At 40.2% G+C, this 27,511-nt stretch overlaps 1 protein-coding gene across 5 annotated transcripts in view; it reads right to left on the bottom strand.

The window, feature by feature from the left end:
• The window catches only part of NKAIN2 (sodium/potassium transporting ATPase interacting 2), a 762,798-nt gene that overhangs the window by 94,807 nt on the left and 640,480 nt on the right, over positions 1-27,511 (bottom strand). For all 5 annotated transcript variants that reach the window (XM_006139449.4, XM_014581722.3, XM_075924074.1 and 2 more), the window contains one exon: positions 19,810-20,010. In XM_006139449.4, the coding sequence (XP_006139511.1) occupies positions 19,810-20,010 (201 nt within the window). The remainder of the gene's footprint in view (positions 1-19,809; positions 20,011-27,511) is intronic.

The raw sequence follows: 27,511 nt of genomic DNA, 5'->3' as shown, positions 1-27,511 counted from the left end.
CTATGTGTGACCCATGAGACATTTTTTTTCCCTTGCCCATGCACAGGGTTGCAATATTCTGCTGGTTTCCATCTGCATAGTTTTTTCCTACTGGTACAGTATTACTAAAATGACAAGCACATAAAGCAAGGGCACATAAAGTGAGGTGCAGGCTGATTGTACACGACATTGTGAAAGCCGTGTGTTCCCTCTGCATCCAATTGAAGTACTGCTATGGTTCAATCGGCACATCTTGCAAATTTTAGGTATGCAAGCACAGGTAGCAAAAATACCTTTCTTTCCTGGGAGGCCATCTTGATTATGACAATCTTGCTGCCCACTGAAAGGAAAGAGGCCCATTCACTAACCGAGGTTGCCCATCACTGATATATACGCTACATGGGCAGAGAAGGGGAAGCAGAATTGCTTGAAACAAGAACATGACATCTGCCTCGTATCCTCTCTATGAGCCATTATAATACAGAATTCACGTATTTGCTAGGAGCCTGAAACATCTGGCAAATTGTCGAGTGCGCAAGTTAAGACTGCATAGTATAATCTGAATTTCAATATATGGGTTTCCTGCAGCTATTACTCTATAACAGTGTTTCTCAAAGTGGTCTGTGAAACCACTCTGATAAACTTGCTTACTGGCTGCTCCAGTGTGTTTATTTACTGGCTCCGCAACTCCCATTTACTTCGGTTCACTATTTGTAGCCAAGGGGAGTGATTTTGTGGACCAATTTGAGAAACACTGATCTATAATTACAGGATACAATTCAGCAGTCCTTACTGGCACTCAACTCCCATTGATTTCAATGGTAGTTTTGTCTGAGTATAGACTGAAGGATCAGGTTCATGATTTACTATAACTTATGATATGACCTTGTCATCTCAAATACAGAAAACCTTCCTCAAGAAATAGATGAGTGGTACTGGGTGACAATTTCCCTAGTAATTCATATCTCATCCCCAGGTTTTACTGTCCCTGATCTTCACAGGTGTGAAAGGAAAAAAGATGTCTGGTTAATTAATTAGGGAGCCCTATTGGTGCGGGGAATATTGGAGAGTTCTCCATTGTGCTATTGTCATATTCCTGTTGCTCGAAACGACAGCTATTAATATTTTATTGACTAGAATCTGTGGGAAAGTGTCCAGATGTGACCATTTCATTGCTCTCTGTAAATGCATTTAAAGAGAAAGAATTCTATGCTAATATAGGATTCTCACATATAGCAACGCACACTCTCAATAGCTAAATGACCTTAAGAAATGGCAAATGCCATTTTCTGGCAGTGATAAATCACACAGGAATGATCTGCTCCAAAACCATATAGAGCTTGCACATAAAAAAAAAAAAGTCAGTGTACTTCATTATTAATTTGTGTTCATTAAAATGTAACCATTTCCTTTTCCACATTTAGAATTGAGTGGAGGTTAAGTCAGCAATGCCCAAGGTTGCGGTTAAAAAAAAAAATCCTGTCTGCTGGAAAAAGGAATCTGCCTTGTTGGCTTTGGAAATATGAATCCCTTTGCACCAATCAATTTACAGAGGTTGGGAATTGAAGAAGTGTGATATCTAAATGGTTCTGCAGTTTAACTGAATGGTGCTTCTGAAGAGCACATCTCGAAAGCCCAAACAATATATCAGCAGCACACAAATGTGCTGTCTAGCCAAACCATTTCCAGTGGGCTTTTGCAGGTATCATCTGCTGAGGAACAGATTGAGAGTAGGCTGACATCCTCTCAAAGTACGTGCTAAGAACAGATTACCTGTGCTTTTGTGGAAAGGTCATTCTTTCTATTTGGGTGGAACAATGACATTTTCACTATTACCTGTCAATTGAAATCTTGGTATCAGGTGAGAGTTCCAAAACACTCATGCCAAAAAAATTCTCAGATTCCTCTGTACTATAGAATAGCAGAATTGAAGCATCATAGAAGCTAGAGAAGGAAACGTCCTTAAGTCATCTATTTCTCTGTAAACTCAGGCTGGTCCTTCTTTCAAGGAAGAACTTAGCATGATACGAAGGCCCCTCCCAGGGCAAAAATACAATGACCTTTTTTCCAACTCCACTTCATTGGCTTGCCTCAAACATTCATGAATAGTTCCTTTACAGCATTTTAAAAAGCATTTATGTTGAAATGACTGTAATAGAAAATGAAAAAGCTAAAGATTCATAATGTGGTGTTGACTGATGTTTACACACTCACAGAAGCAAGCATAATCAAGTCATATTTCTCAGTTTTCCATTTTCTTATGTGCACATGTAGTATTTTCTGTGGTCAAACACTTAGTTCCACTAAAATCAATATGCTTGTGAGTGTGTAAATGTACCTAATATGGTATCTTCAGTAAAGCCAAATTGCAATGGCTGAGAAATAAATAACTTTTTCTGGCCTTCTATAAGTTCAGCAAACCAGTTTTTAAAAATAGTATGTACATCATTTTGTGTAGAGAATTATGGATACATAATGGGTAATTCAAAGCAAATACACAAGTGTATGTCTAAGACAAAGTATAGTTTTGTGCCCGCAGTTAACATTTTTTTTGAAGATGCCATTGTGAGAACTGCACACAGCAATGAAATACAAAGTAGCACATATATGTTTGCACGCAACTTGGAAAACATGGTTTACAACACCAATCATTGTAGTGCATTACTTTCATTTTTTTCAGTTAATGTGTGTGTGTGTGTTTGTGTGTGAGAGAGAAACAGGGAATGTGTGTCACTCTGGTCACTCAGGGTATGTCTACACAGCAGAATTATTTTGGAATAACTGACTTTATTCCGAATTAATAAAGAGTGTTTCTACACTGCAAGTCATTATTTCAAAATAATGGCAAACTGGAGGACTTCTTACTCTGACTCCTGTAACCCTCATTTCACAAGGAGTAAGGGAAGACTAAAGAAGAGTGTTTTTTCTTTGACTTCCTGCTGTGTAGACAGTGCCAAAAGTCAAATCCCCAAACTCCCACCCAGAGCCCACACCCCTCCACACTCCAAACCCCTCGTTCCCAGCCCAGAGTCCACACCCTGCACCCCCCAAAATCAGCCCCACCCTAGAGCCTACATGCCTAGCCCAGAACCCAACCCCACTCCCCATACCTTATCTCCTGTCCAAATTCTAGAAACCCCAGGGGCGGGGTAAGGTCAGGGCAGAGGTGTTTGGTTTTCTGCCTTTGGAAAGCTGGCACACCTAGTATCAGCCAACATGTAAGCCATAACCATAGCATACATGTAAGCTACAATCATAGTACACTGAAGTGAATGCACTACACTCTGGGCTCATCTACACTACAAATGTACACAGGTTGAACCTCCCAAATCCAGAACTCTCTGGTCCAGCAACATTCATGGTCCAGCAGAGCCCCAGCCCGCTCTGGCCCCAGGAGACCCCAGGGAACCCTGGTGGCAGCGGATCTGGCAGCAGGGTGGGAGTCTCAGCCTTGGGAGCCGTGGAGTGGGGCAGTCAGCATGGGAATATTGACCTCTCCTGGTCCAGCAAATTCCCTGGTTTGGGACCTCTCAGGTCCCATGGGTGCCAGACCAGGGAGGTTCAACCTATAGTGGTGCAGCTGAGTCAGTGTAGCACCTGGTGAAAATGCTCTATGCCAATGGGTGAGAATTCTCTGGTCAGCTAAATAACCCCACCTCTGAGAGAGGCAGAGCTATGTTGGTGGGAGAAGCTGTCCCCCCCGGTTATCTACATGGGTGGTTAAGGTCAATATAATTATGTCACTCTGGCATCTATAATTTTCAGTCAGGTGATATTCAATGCTCCATGGAACCATGATATATAAGGGAGTAAGAATACTTAGAACAATAAGATATTTATGTACTTCAGGTATTTCCATATACTTGTCTCAGGATTTTCCTTCTAAACAGCAACTGGGATGTGTTTTCTGTACCATCTCTGGAAAGGATATAGTGGCCTGTAATATGTGTTTCCATAATGGAAGACCTTAGAATATAAGCATGTATGTAACATCCAAAAGGGGAGAATAGCCATAGAAGAGTTTTTCCCTCAGACCTCTTACATGGAGGGCCAGAATCCTGGTCCCTACTAAACTGTTAGGAAAACATGTCCATGCCATTAAGGAACGAGTCTCACCTGAAAAACTCACCTATAATATTAGGGAAATAAATTTGGTGCCATAAATCCTGGTCATACTGGACATGCAAATAACCATAACGATGACTTGGCTGCACAAATTTTCCATGCAACTATTATGGAACTCCCTTCATGTGAATGACATTTGTTTAGACAATAATCCTTTATGTAAGTGAACAAGTATAATTTTACATACAAAGCTCCCCGCTTTTAAAAAAAGCAATTTTTGCAAGTACAGTATATGCTTTGATATATGCAATTTAGTTTCCTGCAAAGACTGGCAAAAGAAAGCAGGTGCAATTTGATAAAGGCAGACAACAACTAACATAAACAGGCATAGAGCAATCTTTGTTTTGTTCCTTCAAAACACTAATGACATGTGCCCTAACAATACTGTTTAATAGAGAAACAGCAATATACTGTTCTCTGAGGCACTGTCAAATAAACCTTAACCTGATGTCACTCCTCAGCTAACACAGCATGCCAGTGTTATTAAATTAGCAATGATTTATACACCACTTCTACTGTACTTATTGTACCAGTTCTGCAGTAAAGACTAGTCTCTCTCAAGTACCAGTCTATACCAGTTAGATTTTTTAAACAGAAAACTGTATTGATCTGGAAAAGAACTCTACACTAATCAAATAAGGTTATTCTTCACTATCAGGTTCAAAAAGTCAAAAGTTGATTACAAGAAATTCTGGCCCATTTTCCCATAAAAATTATATCCCCAGGATGACACAAATACAAGAGGCATCAGGCACTTTGAGAGTACCTTGTAAGAAACTTCTCCAGATGTTTATTCCGTACAGCTTTGGATGGGAACTCAGAAGGAAATTGTAACAATCTTTCTATAGAAGCACAAAATTACTTGTTGGGGGTGTGTGTGTGTGTGTGTGTAAAAATCAATAGGTTTGGAAAGGCCTTTTTGCATTGGTGGTTCAGAATTCAGCCACAGAAAGCATTGACCTTGGACATATTTTTTTCCTTTTGTTTTGTAGTTTGGGATGATAGGGTCTGGTTGAGACCAGTATTATGTTTTGATGTATATAACCTTGCTCTCTGTCTATTCTGTAGCCTAGGAAACCAGATAAGTATGGGGCTGCTCTACCTTGTTGTGTCTCTTGCTTATCCTCATTGGATCTGCATAATATTTTTAGAGTCAACTTCCTTGTAATCTCTGTGATTTGTTAGTTTGTAGTATAAAAGTGTTGATTTAATTAGAAATTCTGTGAATAGTAATTAGGGGCAGATATAATTGTATTAATTATTTGCGTATTAATATTCATTTTATGGGAGTTAACATTACTAAATAAGGCTTTCGGAAAAGTAGTGATAAACATGTGAATTGATATACTAAAATAGATAACAGAGTCTGATTCCTGCTATGTTGTTTCCACTCGGACATTGTGTTGAATGTCCGAGGTAAACATGTAGGCAATAAAGCTGTCCCTTTTACCCCATCCACTCCTGGGTCACCTGTTTTTTCTCTAACATTACTCACAACATGTGCTCTCAGCTCTGTACAGACTTTCCTTCCTAACATAATCCTTCCTCATTTATTACTCTCCAAAATTTCTTTCCTCCTCCAGTTTCTTCTGAGCTCATCCAAGTTTCCCTTTTAGGCTTTGAGTAGGTTCTTGATCTTACAGAAAGTAAGCTCTCTGTTTGCAAAATAAGTGTTATTTAAAAGGGTTCAATTTATATTTATTCTAAAAATAGGAATTACGTACTCATTCACTGGACTACTAAAAGTGTTTAAAACCCATGTTAAACAGTAGTATTTCCTTACAGATTGTAATCTTTAATTTGAATTCAAAGCCCCTTTATTATGCTATGAAGAAACTAGCATTGAAGATGGTGGTTAGCCCATATCCTGAGTGACTTAGAGAAAAAGTGACCCTAATTTGAACTGCTTACTTTTTACTTAAATTCAAAACCACTCTATACTTTCTTTATTTCTACTCAGTAACATATTGGAGACACACTAGTACCCTACTCATTTTCGCAATGGGATCCTCATTCCAAAGATATCTAATAATTATAATTTATTAGCACATGTACCCAGTGTTGCTAGGGTCCTTAAGTCAATTAAGTTTGTGTAATTTCCCCTCACTTCTTGACAGTGATGAAGGGAAACAGCCAACAATGTCTCCATACGAATCAGGGAATGAGAGATTCAGCCAGCAACATCCCCATGTGAATCATCCCCACCCAATCTCCCTACAGGTTACCTGGAAGGTGGGAGGCTTGGGGCAGGGGCAGTCTCAGAGAGGGGTGGCACCCCCAGCTAGCTGCTTTCACCTGCCTAGAGAGTGTGTATGTTTTTTGTATGGGTTTTCTGAGAAGCAATCCTATTCCAGACACATCCCATTATCCTCACACAACAGTTCTGATGAGAGGAAGTTGTATACTGAATTTGGTGGTCCTAGCTCCTATCATTTAGGAGTTCTTGAACAGACAGAAAGACCAACAGACAAAGAGACAAGCTCTCTAAAATATACAGTAGATTTAATTCTGGCATTTTCCTTTTTACTTATTAAAACTTCTAATTTTCCTCTTTTCTTTCTTCCATTGATATAGTTATGGATTCTCTATTTGCCTCGCTGTCTTGAATCCTTGACAATTTTTTTGCCTCTCTCCCCCATTTTTTTGTCTTCCCCCAATGATCAAGCTCCAGGCCAGCTCCAGCCATTCCTGGGGTATGCGCGGCTCTGCCCCCGAGTGCACTGCACATGTGCGGCCCGCCCTCCCGGTGTGCTGCGCCCCTTCCAGCTGCCATCAGGCGCCTCCCATAGGTGGGAGGCTAGCCCCTCCTTAATCCGTCCCTGATCAGGCTGACTTCCACCACCACCAATTTGTTCCCTCCTCCTTCAGTTCTGCCACCTTTCCAGCTAAAGAACGGCCCCTTTCCAATTTATCTGATTGCCATGCCTGTGATCCCTGCCATCATTGCAGCACCTTTGAGTCACTCCTTAAACTCTTCCTCTTCCTGCCATCACATCTCTCTCATCCCTTCCCTTCCCCCTTAGTGCCTCACTCTCTTATGGCACTTTCCTCTCACAACACAAGCATGGTGTAGTCTCTCCCAGCCTAAAAAAGGCTAAAAAAGCCACCCTTTACCCCAGTTGTCTCTCTAATTAACACTCTAGCGTCCTTCTCCTTTTCATACCTAACCTAATTGAACACTCTGCTGGTGTTTGGAGTGTTTCTTCTTCAGTGAAACCATAGACCCTCTCCAACCCAGCTTCCCTTGGACCACACCGAAAGTACTCTCGCGAATTTCTCTAAACTTCAAAACAAGTACTCGTGATGTGTCAGTTGACTTTGACACTGTCAGACAGGCTCCTGTTCTTGAAATCTTGGTTCTCCTCCTACCTCTCTAATCATTTCCTCAGTGTGGCCATTGAGATAACACAAAGGCCTCATGGTGATACAAATAATAATATGTAATAGCTGTATGCAAGACCAGACTAACACAGCTACATCTCTATTACTATACCACATTTAGGATTCTATTTACAGGCAAAAATGTTCTGAGCTTCACAAGAACACACTCTCTAACACCCTTCCTCTCTTTGTGCTATGATTCCTACTCTGTGCTGCCTAATGACAATTACTGTTTTTTCCTATGTGGCACCTCAGAGGCTAGAACGCGAGTAAATTTAAATGTGCTTTTATCTAAATACAAAAGGTCCCACAACAACATCTGAGATTCATAGATTTTAAAATAGTCAGCAATGGCAAGTTGTTTCAATGATCAATTACCTCAGTGTAAACAATTTTTTGCCTTTTTTTCTCAGTAGGATCAACTTCCGGCCATTGGCTCATGCTTTACCTTTTTCTGCTAGATTGAAGAGATGAGTTTTCATGCTGTTGGGCAGCACAGAACAAGTTATGTTTCTCCACAAATTTTTGTTCTTTTATCGATAGCTCTTATCAAGCTAGTGCTTCATTAGCATAGGCAGCAGTAGTGGAGGCATTGTTGAGCCATGCAGAGCCTCCTGAAACCAGAAAGCATGTACTTGACGTGGCTCAGCCATGTTTCCTTGGTACCACTATCCTTACTACTATGGCTACACTGCTATTTATACTCTTAGTAGCTTGATGAGAGACTGCACAAGTATGTGTATGTGAGCTCACAGTATAGATGTAGCCAGAGAGGGGCCAAGTTTTGGTCCTATAAGTCAGAATACGGACCACTCAAGCATTTGTAAAAATAATAGGGCAATATTTTAACTTATTGAAATCTATAATGGGCTCAATTGTGTTATGGATTTTACCTTTTCCTTCTATGTAAGTTACTTTGTCTGCACTGAAGTTCTAGGAAATAGACCAGATTAGTGTATCATTTATAAATGTATTATATAAGTTTAAGCAAAATTTGTTACTAACTAGTTCTCCTGTCTTAATTTATAAGAGCATATTAAATTGGGCAAAGTGATATTAAAATTGAAATATAATCAATGTCAATGGTTTGAACTGTCTCACCATTAATGCAATTAGTAATTAAATCTCACTAAACAAATTAATTAAAAAAATCATTGTTTTACAGAAAGGTTGATGGGAGACTCCCTTTTCCTTTAACTTGATTAATTTAACTTAAAATCTGCTGCAAGCAGCCGCTGTAACTTTGCCTGGATTTTAGGATGTAAACTCTTAAAATGATTTCCCAACAGCTTTCCTTTTGGATACTTCTCTCCCATTAGGCTTTACTGTTGATAGCAATTATTCTGTGTTTGGGTTTGTCTATTGTATTTCCCTCCCCATGCTGCACAATGCCTGTAGTTTTCCAATAGTCTGGCACAAACATAAAAGATTTCTCAAACTCTAGTCTTACAGCAGCCTTAGAATGATACTGGTTTAATCCAGAGATCCTTCACTGTTTTAAGTGGGAAATGATTCCAGCATCTTCAAATTGCTCTGCAGAAGGGCTTTCCATTCAAAGTTTTTAACCCATGTAATTGGCCTTAGTTGAACTTAAGCTGATATTCACCAGTATCTTCACCGATGATAAGATATGAGCTGTACTTTCACATGCAGTGGTATTTGATCTTCACTCTCTTGGTTGCACCTCAGATTTGGTTTAGTCTTGATTGTTTAAATATAATTTAGGGTTTATTCATGGTAATGTATGTTCTCATTTTCATACTTTGTCATGGCAATGAGTTAATTATGACACTGGGAAAATATCCTAAGAAGTGGGATAGCAACTAGGCCAAATATGTAACCTTTTGTCCTAATAACCCTTTGCCTACATACAAAAAACTGCATACAAACAACTGCTAGCTTTTATTCAATATTTTGGCTTGCCAAAGTCACTCAGGTTTAAATCCAGAAGTGATCCTATGTTTCTTATATATTGTATATCCTCAGCTACATCTCTCTACTTATCAAAGTATTCAGTTTGTGACTGGCATACCTAATGAGGTGCCTCATGACTATTTTGCAGCATGGGATTAAAGTTCTTTCTCAGTGCTGCTCATGTTATGACAGCAGAGCCAAGGCAGGTGGAATCACTGAGAATCTCAACTGGATGGTCACCCACTAGGTTGCCAGAGCCTGCAAAGTGTTTAAAAATACCAACCAGAAGAATTTTTATTTTCCTCCCATTAATTTTCAGTCCAACTTTTGCCGCTGAACTTTCTGATATTGAACAGTGTCTGCAGCCACAGAGGAAAAGCTGGTCCAAGAACTTTAGACGATCCCAAATGTTTGTTCCCCTTGCTTATAGATTGTGATCAAGGCACCCTACAGCATTCTCTTTATTCGTTTGGTTCCCTTAACCATTTTCCACAATATCTAGCTTCTAATTTATATGTATTACTAACAACTTCCCCTTTTTTCCGTTTTTTATATATATGGTTTTCACTTCCTTTAAACCAAGTTAATTATTAAACCTTTGTGGCCTTACTCCCCTGAAAGTAAATGCCACAATGCACTGAATCAGACTGATAACTCCAAAACATGCATCTATCTGATGACACCAGCAATATATTCTCATGAAGACTGTCACAATGACTCATTTTTATTATTGAGCGGTGCCTGCTTAAAATTGCCTCTTCATATATATTTTATATAGCAATGCTAGTCTCTCTCAGGTATTTAAGTGCTTATATGGCCCCCATCAACACTATATCTAAGGGTACGTCTAAACTACATGGCTCCGTCGACGGAGCCGTGTAGATTTGTTGTTTTGGCAAAGGCAAATGAAGCTGCGATTTAAATGATTGTGGCTTCATTTAAATTTACATGGCTGCCGCGCTGAGCCGACAAACAGCTGATCAGCTGTTTGTCCGCTCAGCACGCTAGTCTGGACGCTCCCCTGCAGACATCAAAGCCCTTTGTTGGCAGCCCCGGTAAACCTCATCCCACGAGGAATAACGGGGCTGCCGACAAAGGGCTTTGATGTCGGCAGGGGAGCGTCCAGACTAGCGTGCTGAGCGGACAAACAGCTGATCAGCTGTTTGTCGGCTCAGCGCGGCAGCCATGTAAATTTAAATGAAGCCGCAATCATTTAAATCGCGGCTTCATTTGCCTTTGCCTATGTGTCTAATATACATGCCTCTGACGACAGAGGCATGTAGTCTAGACCCAGCCTAAGTGTTTAACAATCTTAAATACATTTTCCCAATATCCTTACAATGTATGGAAGAGCTATTATTCCCATTTTACCTATGGCAGTGGTTCTCAGACTGTGGTCTGCGGACCATTATGCCTTCCAGGTGGTCCATGGCTTGAGCTCAGTCCCCTCACTCTTCTCACAGCAGGGAACCCTTGTGCATGCTGCAGCCTCACACCCCCACCTCCCTCACATGACATTGAAGTGCCACATTCTAGTCAATGGGAGCAGCGGGGGGAGCAAAGAATTCCCCTTCTTTCCCTCATGCCCAGAGCCTGCAGTCCCAACCCTCTCATGCACCCCCCGCTGAGACCCCACATTCCCAGCCCGCTCCTGCACCCTTCTCCCTGGACAGACATCCCACACTTCCAGCCTGCTCCTGCACCCTCCCTCTTGTCCAAACACCTTTGTCTGCTCCTGCACTCTCCCTTGCTCCTGCACCCTCACCCCTGGCCAGAAAACCTTTCCCCGCCCTTCTCCTGCACCGTCCCTCTTGGCTAGACATCCTACCTTCTGCCTACTCCTTCCCGCCCCCCCCCCCGGCCAGAGACCCTTTCCCGGCCCCTCCCCTGCACCCTCCCTCCTGGCCACACATCCGACTTCCAGCCTGCTCCTGCACCTTACCTCCCACCCAGACCTCACACTATCACCCTCTCCTCTACCCCACCGCCTGCTCAGATCCTGCACCCTCATCCCTATCCCACTCACTGGTAGCCCTCTTCTGTACATTGAACCCCTCATTTTTGTCCCCACTCCAAAACCTAAATGGGTTCACAACATCCATTAACCCCAGTACTCCAGAAGAGCAAATGTGGCCTATGGGAAGCCCTGAATCTCAGTTCTCTCTGCCTCTCCCACCACAGCTGAATTGCCAGAGGAGTGAGATGTCTCAGTTGGGGGCCCACATCAATGAGGGTTTTTAGAGGAGCTTTTTTGCTTCTCACTGATGTTTTTTTGAGTCAGTGGCCTCAAACCCAGAAAAAGTTCCCTACCCCTGCCGTAAATAAAGAAAACATTGAAACCTTTTGTATTGTAACTGGCAACACTTAAAAAAAGTCTTGCACTTAATCTGTTTAATAATTTAAATTAAACCATTCTCCATAGCTGCACTAGCAAAAGGACTTGGGTGTATTTATGTAATTAATGGCAAGTTTCCATTAGCAACTGATGCTCTGCAGAAAGGTTTACACTGAGCCAGGTGGGCTGCAGGCCAAAAAGTTTGAGAACCACTGACCTATGGGGAATTAAGCTGTACACACACACACACACACACACTTGCCCAAGGCCACCCAGGAAGTCTGTAATAGCAGAGGAACTTGGATCTCCCCGCTGTGTTAAGCTAGCATGCTAACCATCTTTCCTATCTCCTCTTAACACAATTTTGGTTTGTGTTGGCTTAAATCATGTTGGCTTAATATCATAGCTTGAAAGATCATATAAACTAAAAAGGATATGCAGGTTTCTGAGTGGTAGGTATTTACTGTAAACAACCTGGATTAGTAAGTATTGATTACAGTTTTCTAAACCATGAAATAATTTTTAACGATGATATAAATAGTAGTTCTTGTAATGCGTATTTTCTTGTATTAATTCAGGAAGGATTAAAACATGCAAACAATATACAACATAAAATGTACTAAGTCCATTAAGATTATTATGGTTTTGGCCAATATTTATATACACTAATTTTCTTATGGTTTTGTTTGACAGTTACGTTATCAGGAATAATACATATACAGCATATGAAGAAATGCCTACTCACTTGTTTTATTCAAATAATATTACTGAATCATACTCAGTGGTGCATGTTACCCAGTTTGTCTTTTCCAGGGCCTGTATAAGTAAAAACCAAATTGCCTATGATGGTACCCTTGCATTAATCATATTCCCATAACTCAGGCACTTAGTTCCACTAAAATCAATAGGCTTGTGAGCGTGAAAGTGCAGAAGTAAAATACAAGCATAATAAATAGTCCAAATCCTATGTTGGCAAATACTTATTTAATTCTTCCATACTTATTTGCATGACCGATCTTTTCTTTGCATAATTTCAAGGTTTTGATCTACAAATGGATTTTAATTTGTGTTCTTTTGAAGAAACAGACTTTTGGGAATGAAGGAAGGTAAAGGCTAATCAGAGAGTAAAATATAGGCTGATACAAGTTGTACATAATGAGTCTGGACTCCACTGCTATGAGAAATGTAATTATTATTACTCTTTGTGTTACTTAAAAGGCCTCCTGTGCAGGATGCCGTATAAACACAGAGATTTTAAGGACACGCATACACCACAGTGTTATTTTGAAACAACAAAGAGTATGTCTACACAGCAAGCTGTTATTTTGAAATAATGTCAAGATGGAGGACTTCTTACTCCAGCTTCTGTAACCCTGATTTCACAAGGAGTAAGGGAAGTTAGAAGAAGATGTTCTAACTGTAGACAGCACCAAAAGATGAATTAAGCTATTTTGACTTCAGCTATGCAACTTGATGTAGCTGAAGTTGCATAGCTTAATTTGACTTTTGCCGTGCAGTGTAGATGTGCCGTAAAATATAGTCCCGACTTTGAAAAACTTACAATCTACTTACAAAACAGATTAGACATATACAGAAAATATTTTCCTTCCTTTATAGGTAGAAAATCAAGGCAAAGTGAGATGAAGTGACTTGTCTAAGGACATGCAAAAAGTCTGCCGTACAAACTTGAGGCAGAATCTCACTCCAATGCCTGAACTACAACAACCATATGCTATTTAAACAAGGGCCAAATTCAGACATGCTCTAAGGCTTAGGTTTAGCAAAACAATTATGCATGTGCTTAACTTTAAGCACGTGATTGAATCCTATTAATGACAGTGGGACTTAAGCATGTGCTTACCTGCATTGCTGGATTGGGGGGGGGGTCTCACCAGACCAACTTGATTTTCATGCAAACCTGCTCCTGGATTCGCATGTGGCTTTTGGTGGCCAGGCTGGCAGCTATTCTGCCATAGATGACCGTGTTCCTCCATCTAGTGTGGAGATCATGGACATTGGGGGCATCTCCCCAAACCTGAAGAAGGTCCATAATCTCCACTCTGGACCAGGAAGGCGCCGCCTTCTCCATCCCGTCAGGCTTCTGGGAGCTGGCAGACTGCTCCTGGGGAGTGGTGGAGGGCTGGCTGCCAGTGACTTGCTGGCTCATGTTTTGGGGCCACTGGGTCAGGGGGCCCTGGTGGCCACTGCTGGATCTGGGCTGGCAGGCTTAGAGCTGGCACAGGCACTGTGTCCAGAGTCTACCCCTTTAAGGGCTCCGGGGCTGGGGGAGAGGACAGTAAGTTTTCCTGGTTGAACCCAGAGTGGCTACCAGGGGAAACTGGGAAGGGCTGGAGGCCCACTATTTCGAATTAAGTGTTTACACAGCACTTAATTCAAAATAGCTATTTCGAATTTAGCATTACTCTTTGTAGAATGAGGTTTACCAAATTCAAATTAAGTGCTCCACTATTTTGAATTAATTTTGAAATAGCGGTTTGCAGGTATAGACGCTATTAAAGTTAATTCAGAATAATGTCTGTTATTTTGAATTAACTTTGCAGTGTAGACATACCCTAAGCTACTCCATCACCACAACAGCTCAGTCTAGTCATACAGAGCAGCTAGAGAAAGACTGAATCACTGATTATCTCACTACATATTTGATGACCATGAAACCAACACAGACACATAAACAAATGGGAGCCAAACCAAAGAGTTGCAAAAGACCATTTGGTAAGTGGGAGTTAGGTGAAAGGTCTACAAGAGAGTTCTCCAGTTAGATATTTATCTTTGCAGAAGCAGACAGCTAATGGAATAAGAGACAAACAATGCAAATACATTTATATCAAAGAATACTTGCATTTCAGAGAAAGTCAATGCAACAATGTAAAAAGGTAAATACCCGTATATACTCGAGTATAAGCCGAGTTTTTCAGCACATTTTTGTGCTGAAAAATGCCCCCCTCGGCTTATACTCGAGTCAGCGTCTCGAGAACTGAGGAAAGTGAGTACGCTGGTCAGGTTCTAAGGCATCCAGGTTGTCGTATCTGTCAGGAGGTGTTATTGTTATGGACTGCGCTGTAAATTCATCATCAAAGTATCTCGTGTCAATTTCTGAGGTCTGAAAGCTCTATGTATGTGCGATGAACAGCGCACATACATAGGCTTGTTGGCTGCACAGTGACTGCCAGTGATTGGCTTGTCACTGTGCTGTGGGCAGGGGGCGGGTCCGGAGGCAGAAGCGCGGCTCGGCGCAGGCTGAAGAGAAGAGATAAGGTAAGGGGCCTGAATGGAAAGGATAAAATCCTTATGGAAAGGAGGATCTGCCCAGGGATTGTGGAAATATTTTATCCTCTGTGTCGGGGGAATGGTATATGTGGAGAGGGAGTTGCCATCTGCAAGTTTCCCTCAGCTAAAAACACGAAAACAGCTAGGAAGCCAGGACACCTGAGGAAAAGAGCTATGGGGAGCTGATTGAGCTTGGTTGCTGATTGAGCTAAGGTTGTTAGCTGCCTCATTTCCTACCCTAGGCTTATACTCGAGTCAATATTTTTTCCCGGTTCTTTGTGGTAAAATTAGGTGCCTTGGCTTATATTCGGGTCGGCTTATACTCGAGTATATACGGTATTTCACAAGGAGATGGGATTTGTAAAATATCAGGTTGAATATTTCTGTTTTTACTTAAAGTTCTATTTAGAAATAGGGACAGACTCTCAAGTGATATAAATTGGCATAGTTTATTGTGATGGGGTAGATAAACACACTTTCCATTAACATGAAAAGTAATTCTACTGCTCTACTCTGCACTGATTAGGCTTCAGTTAGAATATTATGTCCAGTTCTGGGCATCACATTTCAGGAAAGATGTGGAGAAATTGGAAAGAGTCCAGAAAAGAGCATAAAAAATAATTGATCTAGAAAACATGATCTATATGAGGGAAGACTGAAAGAATTGGGTTTGTTTAGTTTGGAAAAGAGAAGACTGAGAGAGGACATGATAACAGCTCTCAAGTACCTAAAAGGGTGTTTCAAGGAGGAGGGAAAAAAATATTCCCTTACCCTCTGATGATGGGAGAAGAGCAATGGGCTTAAATTGCAGTAAGAGATATTTAGGTTGGACATTAGGAAAAACGTCCTAACTGTAAGGGTGATTAAGTAATGGAATAAATTGCCTAGGTAGGTTGTGGGATCTTCATAATTAGAGATATTTAAAAGCAAGTTAGATAAGTATCTGCCACGGATGATCTAGATCGTCCTTGGTCCTGCCCTAAGTACAGGGGATTTGATGACTTACTGAGGTCCCCTCTGGTTCTAGTATTCTATGATTATCCGTACCCTGTTGAAACCCCTGGATAAGGTCACCAGAGTCAAATACCAGCCATGATGTGTCCCAAAGGGAGAGATATAGTGGTAGGAAAAAGCCCCGGGGACAGCATTAGCTGGACCACAGATAACAGATTCCTCATTACAGTGTTACAGAGGGCCCCTAGCTCACAACCTGGTGGAGTAGGAGGGCCCAGGGTCACCTGCCCATAACCACACAAAGGGAGGCCACTGTGCCCCTTATAAGAACATAAGAACGGCCGTACTGGGTCAGACCAAAGGTCCATCTAGCCCAGTATCCTGTCTACCGACAGTGGCTCACGCTTGTTAATACAATTTGGCTGAATAAATGGTAAAAGCTGAGTTACATATCAAAACATTTCATTGATATTAGTATGTGAACACTCTACTCAAATTAAAACACTGTTGCTTTGTGAGACATAATGGAGTTAAGGTTCTGGGTTAGCAATTTCATCTGTAGCATTAACTGGGAATGTGTGGGATGATTATGTAGAAACTTCTGCTCCAGATCTTTTCCCAAAGCTCAGGGATTCATACTAAACAGACCAAATCGCATCTTTAGCAGTTCTCCTCCAGTAAGTACAGATGTGTGCTGTAGGTAGTGCCTGAAAACTTTATTTTGCAGCTCTGCAGACTGCAGGACCAAAGATGACAGATTTCTTTCTTTCTTTCTCCTTCACATGACTGGGGGCGTAGGCATGAGGGAAGAGGAGAGGTGAGATGATGAACAGCATAGAAAGAAAGTGATAAAATTTAGGTCAAGTTTGGCCTGAAAAGAACCAAACGACAAACACACTCACTGACAACTGAGACTCCACTCCTGATTTTATTTGCAATGATGCTTTGAAGAAAAGTTGTCAGGCAAAATAGCTGTGGCACTGGGATCTTTGATCCTGCATAGTTTCAGAGAGGCAAGCTAAGCATAGCAAGTTCAGATGAGATCTCCACAATATCTAGGTGAACTTGAAAGTGTTCCTGTCAAGGGCAGTATCTGTCAACATAAAATCAATATACTGAGTTTAAACAAATAAGTAAAAAAAAATCAACATGGCTATCAAGCAAATGAGCATAAATGGGCATAAAGGGTATGTCTAGATTACATGGCTCCATCGACAGAGCCATGTACATGAGTTGACTAGACACAGGAAAATGAAGCGGCAATTTAAATAATCGCTGCTTCATTTACATCAAAATGGCCACCGCGCTGTGCCGATCAGCTGTTGGGAGGTACAGCGGGGCAGTCTGGACACTCCACGGTTGACAACGGAAGCCTCTGTCGACTGCTCCGGTAAACCTCATTCCACAAGGCATAATGGAGCGGTCGACAAAGGCTTCCTTTGTCGACGACGGAGCGTCCAGACTGCCCTGCTGTGCAGCCAAACAGCTGATTGGCACAACGCAGTGGTGATTTTGATGAAAATGAATCGCCGCTTCATTTTCCTATGTCTAATAAACTCATCTACATGGCTCCGTCGACAGAGCCATGTAGTCTAGACATAACCAAAGTGACTATCGTAGGCATTTGTAACACCAGAGTAGATAAGCACCCAATCGAAAAATCAGGGTATTCCTTGTTCTATGAAGGCAGATGGTGCCTCTCTGAAAACTGCTCCTATTTTGGAGAATTTTAGAAGGCTACCTGCTTTCAGTCGCTTAGAAAATTGCAAACAATCAGAATATTTCTGTTGTTCCTTCAATGTTACCAGCTGTATTCTAGGAAACAGACCTTGATGTGTATTCATACTGAATGAAATTCGATACTCTGTGGAAGCCAGGACAAGATTTGGATATCACTTATGTCCTCAAATGCTATTCTCAAAACCTGTTGTGAAGGTATGTGGGATATAAGTGGTGTCCAGGCCTTGGGCTGGTTCTCTGCACAAGGGTGAATTTCTTGACTTTTGAGAACATGGGTTAGCATTCTTTAATGTTTTCAAGATATTTTAGATCAAAATAAAAAAAATAAAGAAAGAACAAACGTCAGAATGTATAATTAATATTTGCAATAGGAAATATGAATTCCATAATCTGCCACTTAGATGCCACCAGTACACTTTGTCCAACACAGTTTAGAAAGTTCTCAGGAGAGATCTCTTCCCCTGGAAACTTTAAGTGCTGTGGAATTCTGGTAGTACCTCCGGAAGTGCTTCCTTTTGTGAATGCACAAAAGTTCCCCATAAACTCTTCTATTTACAACATGTAAAAGGATAGAACAAGAGCTCTCACTTCTGCTAACGCATTATGTATTTTTTTCACTAAGTTGTACACACATGTACATCACAACTTTCTTTAGCTGCACATTTTGCAAGCCTAGTAAAAAGTCATAGAAAATGCACTGAATATTCTGTCACTTTCAAAGGAGCCTAACAGTCAGCTCAATAAGAATGATTTCCTTACTGTTTTTACCTGCAAGAAAACCCCTTCAAAAGCAACCACTGATACTCCTGTGCCTGAAAAAACTAAAATCAACATTAACTTGATACTAGCCAGGAACATGGGAGAGGGGGAGAATTGAAAGCAAGGAACCAATTTGTAGATTTCTATGTATGGTTTTACAGTTAAAGTCCAAGAGCCAGGTAAGTGCCCATAAAAGAGAATTAAAAGGAAAGATTAATTTGTCTGACTTTGTGTTGCATGTCACCAGTGGTTCTATTAGTATAACCATATTCCATGTTATTATTTATAAGAAAACATTTAAACTACATGTTATGCAATCCAATATGATGGTTTGGAAAACTGGCCCAAGTTTTTGCTTTGTGAATGGATACCTGTAATAACTGTAGCATGGGCAGTAATAAAAGGTCTAACTATGGCTGGCTAAATTGTGCTCGGATTATAACACAGAATCTGATAGCTTGTCATTCTGTACTAAGCAAGGCCTTATCTAGAACTACAGCTGTGCTCAGATATTGACACCCCTAAAAGATCTGACGTACAATACACCATGTTTTTCTGAACATGAATAGATCCTGCACTGAACTATATTTTTTCTTTATTCTTTCACTCATCACTTATTATTCTCTACAAAAATTGAGGTAGAGAATAAAATCCTAAACATGGACTTTGGAAATGAGCTTTAGCTATAAACTTAGGGCATGAATACTATCCTGTGATTACATATTTATGCAAATAAACCTGTATTTATGATTACTTTGCCCACCCTCCCCCCACACACACTTCAAGCCTATTGGCCTGTTTATCCACAAGCTGCATCTTGTCATAATCCAAGACTGTGATGTTGCTTGAGCAACTACTGTATTTATTTTACACATTTGTATGATGTGAAACTCAATGGAGACTCAATAATAGTCACTAAGTACTGCTGGAATAGAATAGTTATTATAGGCAGAGCTAGTAGCAGCAGCTATAGTTAAAGTTGCTGAATACTTTATGTTACAAGCCTATTTTCAGTTGCTTATAATTTTGTCACTTTAAAGGTGAAAACCTGGCAGCACTTGGAATTTTGCTTATTGAGGTCAGTGGAGTGAGAATTTCTCACCTTTTGTGTGATATGGCAGAAATTGCTTGCTCTCTCCCTGAAACATATGTTTTCCAAAGTTTCAGCAAGAACAGCCATTTTGGAGAATGAGGCTACAAAATATAGTCAGTTTTTTTTTCTGAGTGGTTAGATGGGCCATAAGATGTTGTGGTTTTGGACTGGTGAGGAAAGTAGCCTTCACTATAATATAAATTCTAGAAAAAGGGCTGGAAAAGAGATTGTGAACACTTACTGCAAGGAAGATCTGAAGGGAGCTGTGAGCCACTTCTATATACTGATATTCAAGCAAACACCCTGAGACAGTGATGTAACGATGATCCTCTGGTGCCCAATCTGGGGCTGGTGTCACAGATGTCACTGTACAGCCTGGGCCATTCTCCATCCACCAAGAACGGTGCATTGAGATATTGAAGGTCAGGATAAGATCCGTTTCCTACAAAAGAAAAAGGGAAGGCTATAATTCTGGAATAGTACTTTGATGGTATTGGAGTACTCAGGATTGAGAGTCACCTTATTACGTCACTGGTCCCTGCAAGAAGCAGATTTGCTTGCCCTCAATTGGGTGTCAGCTGTTAGCCACTCCTGCAGGCTATGCCAGTCCTTGCTTAGCCTTGGGCTACGTCTACACTGGCCCCTTTTCCGGAAGGGGCATGTAAATTTCACGAGTCGTCGTAGGGAAATCCGCGGGGGATTTAAATATCCCCCGCGGCATTTAAATAAAAATGTCCGCCGCTTTTTTCCGGCTTTTAAAAAAGCCGGAAAAGAGCGTCTAGACTGGCCCCGATCCTCCGGAAAAAGTGCCCTTTTCCGGAGGCTCTTATTCTTACTTCAAAGTCCGAAAGGGGACAATGTCCAAACTAGCTTATTTGTGTCAGCTCATACCACAGCACTGAGATATATTTCTGGTAAAAGCAACAACCATACATTTATCAAAGATCAACATTTTGGACATAATGGGTAAGAAACAAAGAAGTGACATATCAAACTAACGTATAATAAAAGTTTAGTCTCTAGAAAGTATAACCTGTTAACATTCTATGTAGAACATTATTTCACTCCAAAAGTCTTCTGCAGTGTTTCATCTAGGGGTGGTTATTATCCTGCTTTCATGAATCTTAGGCCACTGCCAGATTAGTTCTTAAGTGCAGGGAAAAGGGATTCTCTCTCTGCTGCCTAGATATGTCCCCCAACATTCAGTCTTTGGGCACAGCCAGGCTAATCCCCAGTCTTGTTGTTTTCCTATGTGCTCCTTTCCAGTTGACTCTCTATTCTTCCATTCTGTTGGCTTATAATGCTTAGCTGATCTTTTGATAAAGGGAGACACGGTGTATCTAAGGTCCAGAAGAAACCTGTTTACATCTTTGTTTGGTGACAAACTTTAAAACATATTTTCAGCACATACACACACCTCTTTAAACATCATCCATATGTACATTTTGCAAGCATTATGAGAATCTGTGTGTCATAAGCATTTATAGGAGACCTCACATGATTCTCTTTGGTGAAGTAGAATGCACATCCCAGGATCAGGATATTTGTATCACCTTCCTGCCGATTGGTGCTGAGGTGTTCTTGGGTGTATCAGTTCTAGTATTACCCTTGTACTTCATCTAGACAATGAACAATAGGCATAAGGGATGCAAGAGCAGTAAAATAACCTCATTTACTTGGGGGCCAGTAACGGACAGATCCCCCCAGTCTACTGGGAGTCCCGGGATGGATTGTGCAATTGCTCCAGCTGGTACTAGCCCATGGGCTGGGAATTTGAGACCCCTAGTGTAAAGTATCAATCAGCACATATTCTCAGCCATACAAAGAAAATTTGCTGTAAGAAGCATCTTTGCAGAACCAAGCTCTCCTACACATCCAGATTATTTACATTTTTCAATTTGTTGAATACATGAATATTTAAGACCGCCAAAGATTTCAAAATAACTATTTAACCAAGTTTACCACAGTGAAGCGAGTACAATAACTCCATTCTGAAGACACTGGGTGTTTTTTTCCTCTTCTCTCAAAAGTACTCATTTTCCAATTGCATTTAAGTCATAGTCTCCTTGTTTGTACTAACTCAAACAACGGTAATTTAATGCAAATTTTTTTTGCATTATTTCATGACTGATATATCAATCTGTGCTTGCATTTGGCACCATCGTGCAGCTAAACATATTTTAAAATATGCAGACTTTTCTTCAATATGGGGATATCACTGTTGGGTATGTTTAAAATCAATTATTAATCTGTATGGACCCACACAACTACCAGATAGCAGGGCCAGCTGTGAATATTTTTGCGATCAATAAATACCATGCAATCCCATAAGAGCCTTCTAGGTATGGATAGTGCTTATTAATGTGAATAGGGCTACTCATAATATTAACTTCTATGCCTTGTGGCAAGTGTTTGGACAATCATACCCCATGTGAACATTTGGACAAATAGCAAAACCCGACAGATCTAGATATAGTCAGGTCCACTGAACTGAATCTGAATACTGTGGTTTAATTTGGCAGATGTTTCAAAATAAAACTTCATAACAGCAAGAGCATTGAGAGCAAAGAAAGATGCCCTTATTTTGCACAAGTTAAGCATGAATAATGAAGATGATGCCCTGGAAATAGAGATGTACAAGATTCTGGTTTTATATATAGTCTGCTTATATTGCAGCTTGGAGCACATTTCACAGCACTGATAAATAGATGCATTAGAAAACAGCAGGGTAGGTGGGGTAGCATGGGCTTCGGTTCAGGCTCTCTGGCAGAGTATGTACCCAGGGACTTTGGGCAGATTTGTACCTAAGGGTATGTCTACACTACCCCGCTAGTTCGAACTAGCGGGGGTAATGTAGTCATCCGCAATTGCAAATGAAGCCCGGGATTTGAATTTCCCAGGCTTCATTTGCATTAGGCTTCTAATCCGAACTAGCTGTACGCCTTGTTCCACGGATTAGGCTTCTAATCCGAACTAGCTAGTCCGTGCCGCGTGTAGCCGCGTGGCACGGGGTCCGAACTAGCCGGCATTTAAAAATGGCGCCGGCCGGCTTCATGCAAATGAAGCCCGGGAAATTCAAATCCCAGGCTTCATTTGCAACTGCGGATGACTACATTACCCCCGCTAGTTCAAACTAGCGGGGTAGTGTAGACATACCCTAAGAGACTAGCCCAAACTGTGACCTAGGCTACTCCAGATTTACTGATATTTTTAGCGTGCTAGTGGGAGTACAGTTAGCATGCATCTGTCTACTCACATATTCCCAGCTACAGCATGGACATACATACCCACATTACTCATCTTGAAATAAACAGAGTTGAAAATCTAGTGGAAGGGGAAACATATGAATATAGAAATAACAGAGGCAAAAGTAGTACAATAAAGTTGAGAATTCTAACACTTTATATTAAAATTACCCCAAAAGGAAACCAATTTGTCTCAATACCTTAGCTGTCTCAAGCATTGTAAAATAACATTTGGAATGACATATAATTTTTATGTGCCCAGAACATCTGTCTCCGCAATAATTTTGATTGCCTATTCCATACAAGAAAATTGGAAGTTCCTGCTACATGGCACGAAGAGGCTGGAATAAGGGTGAAGATCTTACACTACCAGTATTTCTGCTGAAGTTAAATTAATGGATTTACACTGGTACAAGTAAATCAAAGTTCATTACATTATTGTCCGAAGACCTGTTCCTTTTTATGTCATTGTAGCAATTGTGGGAAATTCTTAACCTCTCTACTTTCTTATCAGAGCAGCAGTCAGAATGGATTGAATTGTTTCATTCTGTTTTATAGCTTGCAGTAAACTCAAAAGTATCATGGTCAATGAAAAATTTGAAGAAATAAAAATGAGAAATGCAAAGTGAACTCTGAAAAAAAACAGTACAAAAACAACAGTCAGACACGGAGTAATTCTTTATGTGTGTAAAGCTGGAATTGAAAAAAGAGCGAGGTGGTTGGCCATGGAGGGGCAAATTTCAAACCTTATGTAAGTGGATGCAATTTCATTGATTTCAATGGAATTGTGTTCACTTACACCTGGCTGCATTGATCCACAGAATTAGAAATGAGAAATGCAAATAAAATTCTAAACAGCATAGACAATATAATTACACATTAACATTTGCATAATTACATATGCATATAAAACATTGCATATTCCAGTCTTCTTCCGTTGTTGAACGCATTCCCTAAAGCTTCACTGGAATGATTTTCTATTACACTTAACACTTTTTTACCCCCCAAATAACAGTTTTTGGCATTTTATTGGAAAGCTGTGATTAGTATTCAATTACAATTGCTTCAGATAAGGATAGGCTTTTGGGAGCTATCGATAAAAAAATAAAAAGGAAAACTCAAGCAAGTACACAACACCACAGTGGCTGTGAGCGGATGAACTGGGTTTAACTTCTGGCTCCACCAAGGACTTGCTTACCTGAGCAAATCACTGAACATCAATGTTGTTTGTTTTCCTCATCTTTAAAATGGAGTGATATCTATCACAAAGAAGTGTTTGAAAGTCTTCAACAATTATAATTTTTTTTAAACAAAACAGAATCCCAGCTTTGAGATCTTTGGGTAGAAGGTACTAAAAAGTGTTGAATATTAATAAGATTTTAAAACTGAATCAACAGCTAAGAGAAATGTAGTTTAAAAAGCAAAAAGAGGTGCTAAGTCAAATGGCATACTGATTTCAGTAAATACATCCACATGTCTCAACAGAAATCGGAATATAATAGGCCTGATTGTGATCTCTGTTAGATACTCCTGCAATTCTATTGAATTCACAGGTATTACCATATAAAACTGGCATAAACAGGCTCAGAATCAGTCCCAGAGTCCATTATGTCTCCTACCTACAGTGAAGTAGTGAGTAAATCAGTAAAGCAGGACTAAGGAGCAGGTCTGCAGCTGATGTAAATCATCATAGGTACACGGGCTTCAAATCCAATGAGCCTTTGACAATTTACACCAGCTGGGGATCTGGATTCCATGTGTGTGTCATTCCATTTACAAGGAGACGAGAGAAGAATCCATGGCTGGCGGGTGGGGAGGGACCTACTGCATCTATGTTAAAGGTTCCAATGACAAAACCAGTAAATGCTGAAAGGTCTTTGAAGAACTGTCTAAGTCAGTTTGAGGAAAGATACATCCATCACAACCATCCATTATGCAAGAGCACCGAGAATTCTTCATGGAGAAACTCCTCTTGCTATTTACACACATTACTATGCACACTATTTGAATACAGTGTTAGTGGACATAGCAAAAGATTACAGAAGCAGCAAGGGATTATTTTTAATCCTCTTGTGTATTTCCTGTATGTATTCTTTTCAGTATCTGTGGATCAGATGCTGTTCTTGAGAAATACTGAGAAGTAGCCTGATAAGCCTTGAAGCTTTGGATCTTACAGGAATGTTGATACATTCTGGGCATGCCGATATAGTATTGTTCACAGCCTGTATGCCAAGGAAGATTTTATTGCCCTAATTCATCAAACAGTTGCTTCCTCTTACGGACACAAATACATCTGTATGAGCTTTATTGATGATTACTGTGAAGGTTTTGTAAATCCTCATGATATTTACAAAATCTGTTAAGAAAAATTAAACTAGATGTTGTTTATGCACCAAGAAAGAGAAACTGGGAAAGAATATTTGGAAAGGAATCTTTATTGTCTTTCTTTAAATGACAAAAGATATTTGCTGTAGATATGGGAAGGTACTAGTGGATAACATAACAAAACTACACTCTGGAGATTCCAGTGAGGCATTATATATTTGGATGCCTTCAAGATTACTCTCCCTGTGACACTAATTTCAGCAAAAGAATCGTCAGAAAATGGGTACAATCTCTTTTGCACTAACAGGCATAAGAAGCCAACACATAGAGATGGTCTGGGTTATAGTGTTTCAACTTTTTCCTTACAATGGTTCCCCTATGAAGTTCTTGAATTGGTTATAGCAGCTCTATCTAGAGACAACCCCAAGAGAAGGCAGCAAGTAGTAGTATTTCAGGGCAGCTCCCTCACAAAGAGCAACAAAGTTTGCTGGTACGGGGAGATATAATTTCTACCTCCCTGTATCAGCTTCAGTTTTGCTGGCTCATCTTGTCCTGGGAAATCAGATGCTTTCATTGTTCCAATTAGGAATTGCTGAAATCTCTGCAAGCCTGCAATGTTTCAATACCAGTTTTGTCAAATACAGCAGTCAACACCACTTGTTTCATTTTTCAAACACACTATCAAGAGCAGGCTGTGTGGAGACTGAATTATCACATGCAGTTTCACTGATAAAATCAACCTCCAAAAGCTTCTATAGTTCTGGATGTTTTAAATGCACAGAAGCCTCCCCAGGCAGCTTTTTCTCCTGTTATCTCACATTCCAACTTCCACTAGTTCTCTTTGGGCAGTATCATTTTCATCATATAAGCAGACCTTTTCCTGTCTCAAGAAACATTTGCATTCACCAGTGGGGCAAAATAATGTAAAGCCGCCTAGCATCTGTTCCCATAGGCAGACCTTTCAGTCATCCTTAAATGATTCAAAATTAATAATGTGCACAGAAATTGAAAGGGATGTATTTTTTATGGAATGTGACTGATTTATCTTTTTTTAAAAATTGGAACTGTAAATGTTATTAATTGGAAATATATAAGGATGAAGTAATCACACCAATAAATTTCACACACGTATTTAGTTGTAATATAGCAAAGCTATTGCCAACAGTAATTACGCTTGTGTTTGAGATCATGGATTTCTTTTGCACACTTTCTTTTCTCCTGTTGAATACTCATTGTCTGTCACTTTCAGTTTCCTTTCTCTTGCACATGGATCTTTGTGTCCCTTTCTTTGATTTAATATTTATTATTGTTAGATCTTATATTTAATTTTATTTATTTGATATTTGAGGGTGAGAAGCATAAAATCCTGCATGTCCTGGCCCTGAATGTCCACTCTCACAAGCAATTTTTCATCAGTATAATGGTTATTTTCAATGGTATTATTCCTGATTTTCATTCGTACAAGAGCGAAGAATCTGGTTCATTGCATTGCCATCTAATTGCTGATTTATAAATGGAGACAGCAGAAGCACATTCATCAGCATGTTCAATCAAGGCACTATTGAAAAGTTTCTCCAATTAATCTAAAATGAGTTCTAGGGATGGTATTCTTTCAAGAACCCTACTAAAGCACATAAAAAATTAAGAAATATGGGGATGACTGAGCCCCTTTGAATTGCTACAGAAATTACAACATCCTCCAACATTTCACACCACTGGTTTTGTCACTTACTACAACAGAATATTAATGTTTTGGCCACTCCCATCAATGCTGTCTGAAGACTTTTAAGCTGTGATTAGTGCAGTCTCAACTAACTGAGTCTAAACATCTTAGTTCTGCCTTCTAAGGGCTTGTCTACACTACAGATAAGATTGAAGCTGCTGTAGTAGATCTTTTGGGGTTCAAATTAGTGAGTCTAATTCTAATTCTAATTCAAACCGAGAGGGTGCTCCCATCAGCACCGGTAGTCCTGCTCCTACGAGGAGTAAGGAAAGTCAGTGGGAGAGTGTGCTCCCATTGACCTCCCATTGTTTGGATGGTGCTAAAATGTAATTTAAGATACTTTGACTCCAACTATGTAATTAACATAGCTGGAGTTGAATATCTTAAGATGACTTTCTTCTTTATTGTAGATGAGTCCTAATGGAACAAGTACATTCAACACATCTAAGATTTCTGGCCTGTTCTAGGAAAACTCATAAAAGATTTAACTCCAGCATTTTCAAAGCGATCAGTCCAGAATCACAGCTCTTATTGTGGTAGAGTTCGGTTTCACTATCACTTTTGCAAATGGTCTGCATTGTCCTTCAATAAAAAAAAATCACAAGAAACTACAGTTATATCTCACAGTTTGTTCTATGGGAGCCTAGAAG

Source organism: Pelodiscus sinensis, chromosome 3 (genome assembly GCF_049634645.1).
Source record: "Pelodiscus sinensis isolate JC-2024 chromosome 3, ASM4963464v1, whole genome shotgun sequence".
In the NCBI taxonomy this organism is placed as follows: domain Eukaryota; kingdom Metazoa; phylum Chordata; order Testudines; family Trionychidae; genus Pelodiscus; species Pelodiscus sinensis.
Note: the sequence above shows the minus strand (reverse complement) of the source record. Positions and strands in the feature narration are given on the sequence as shown.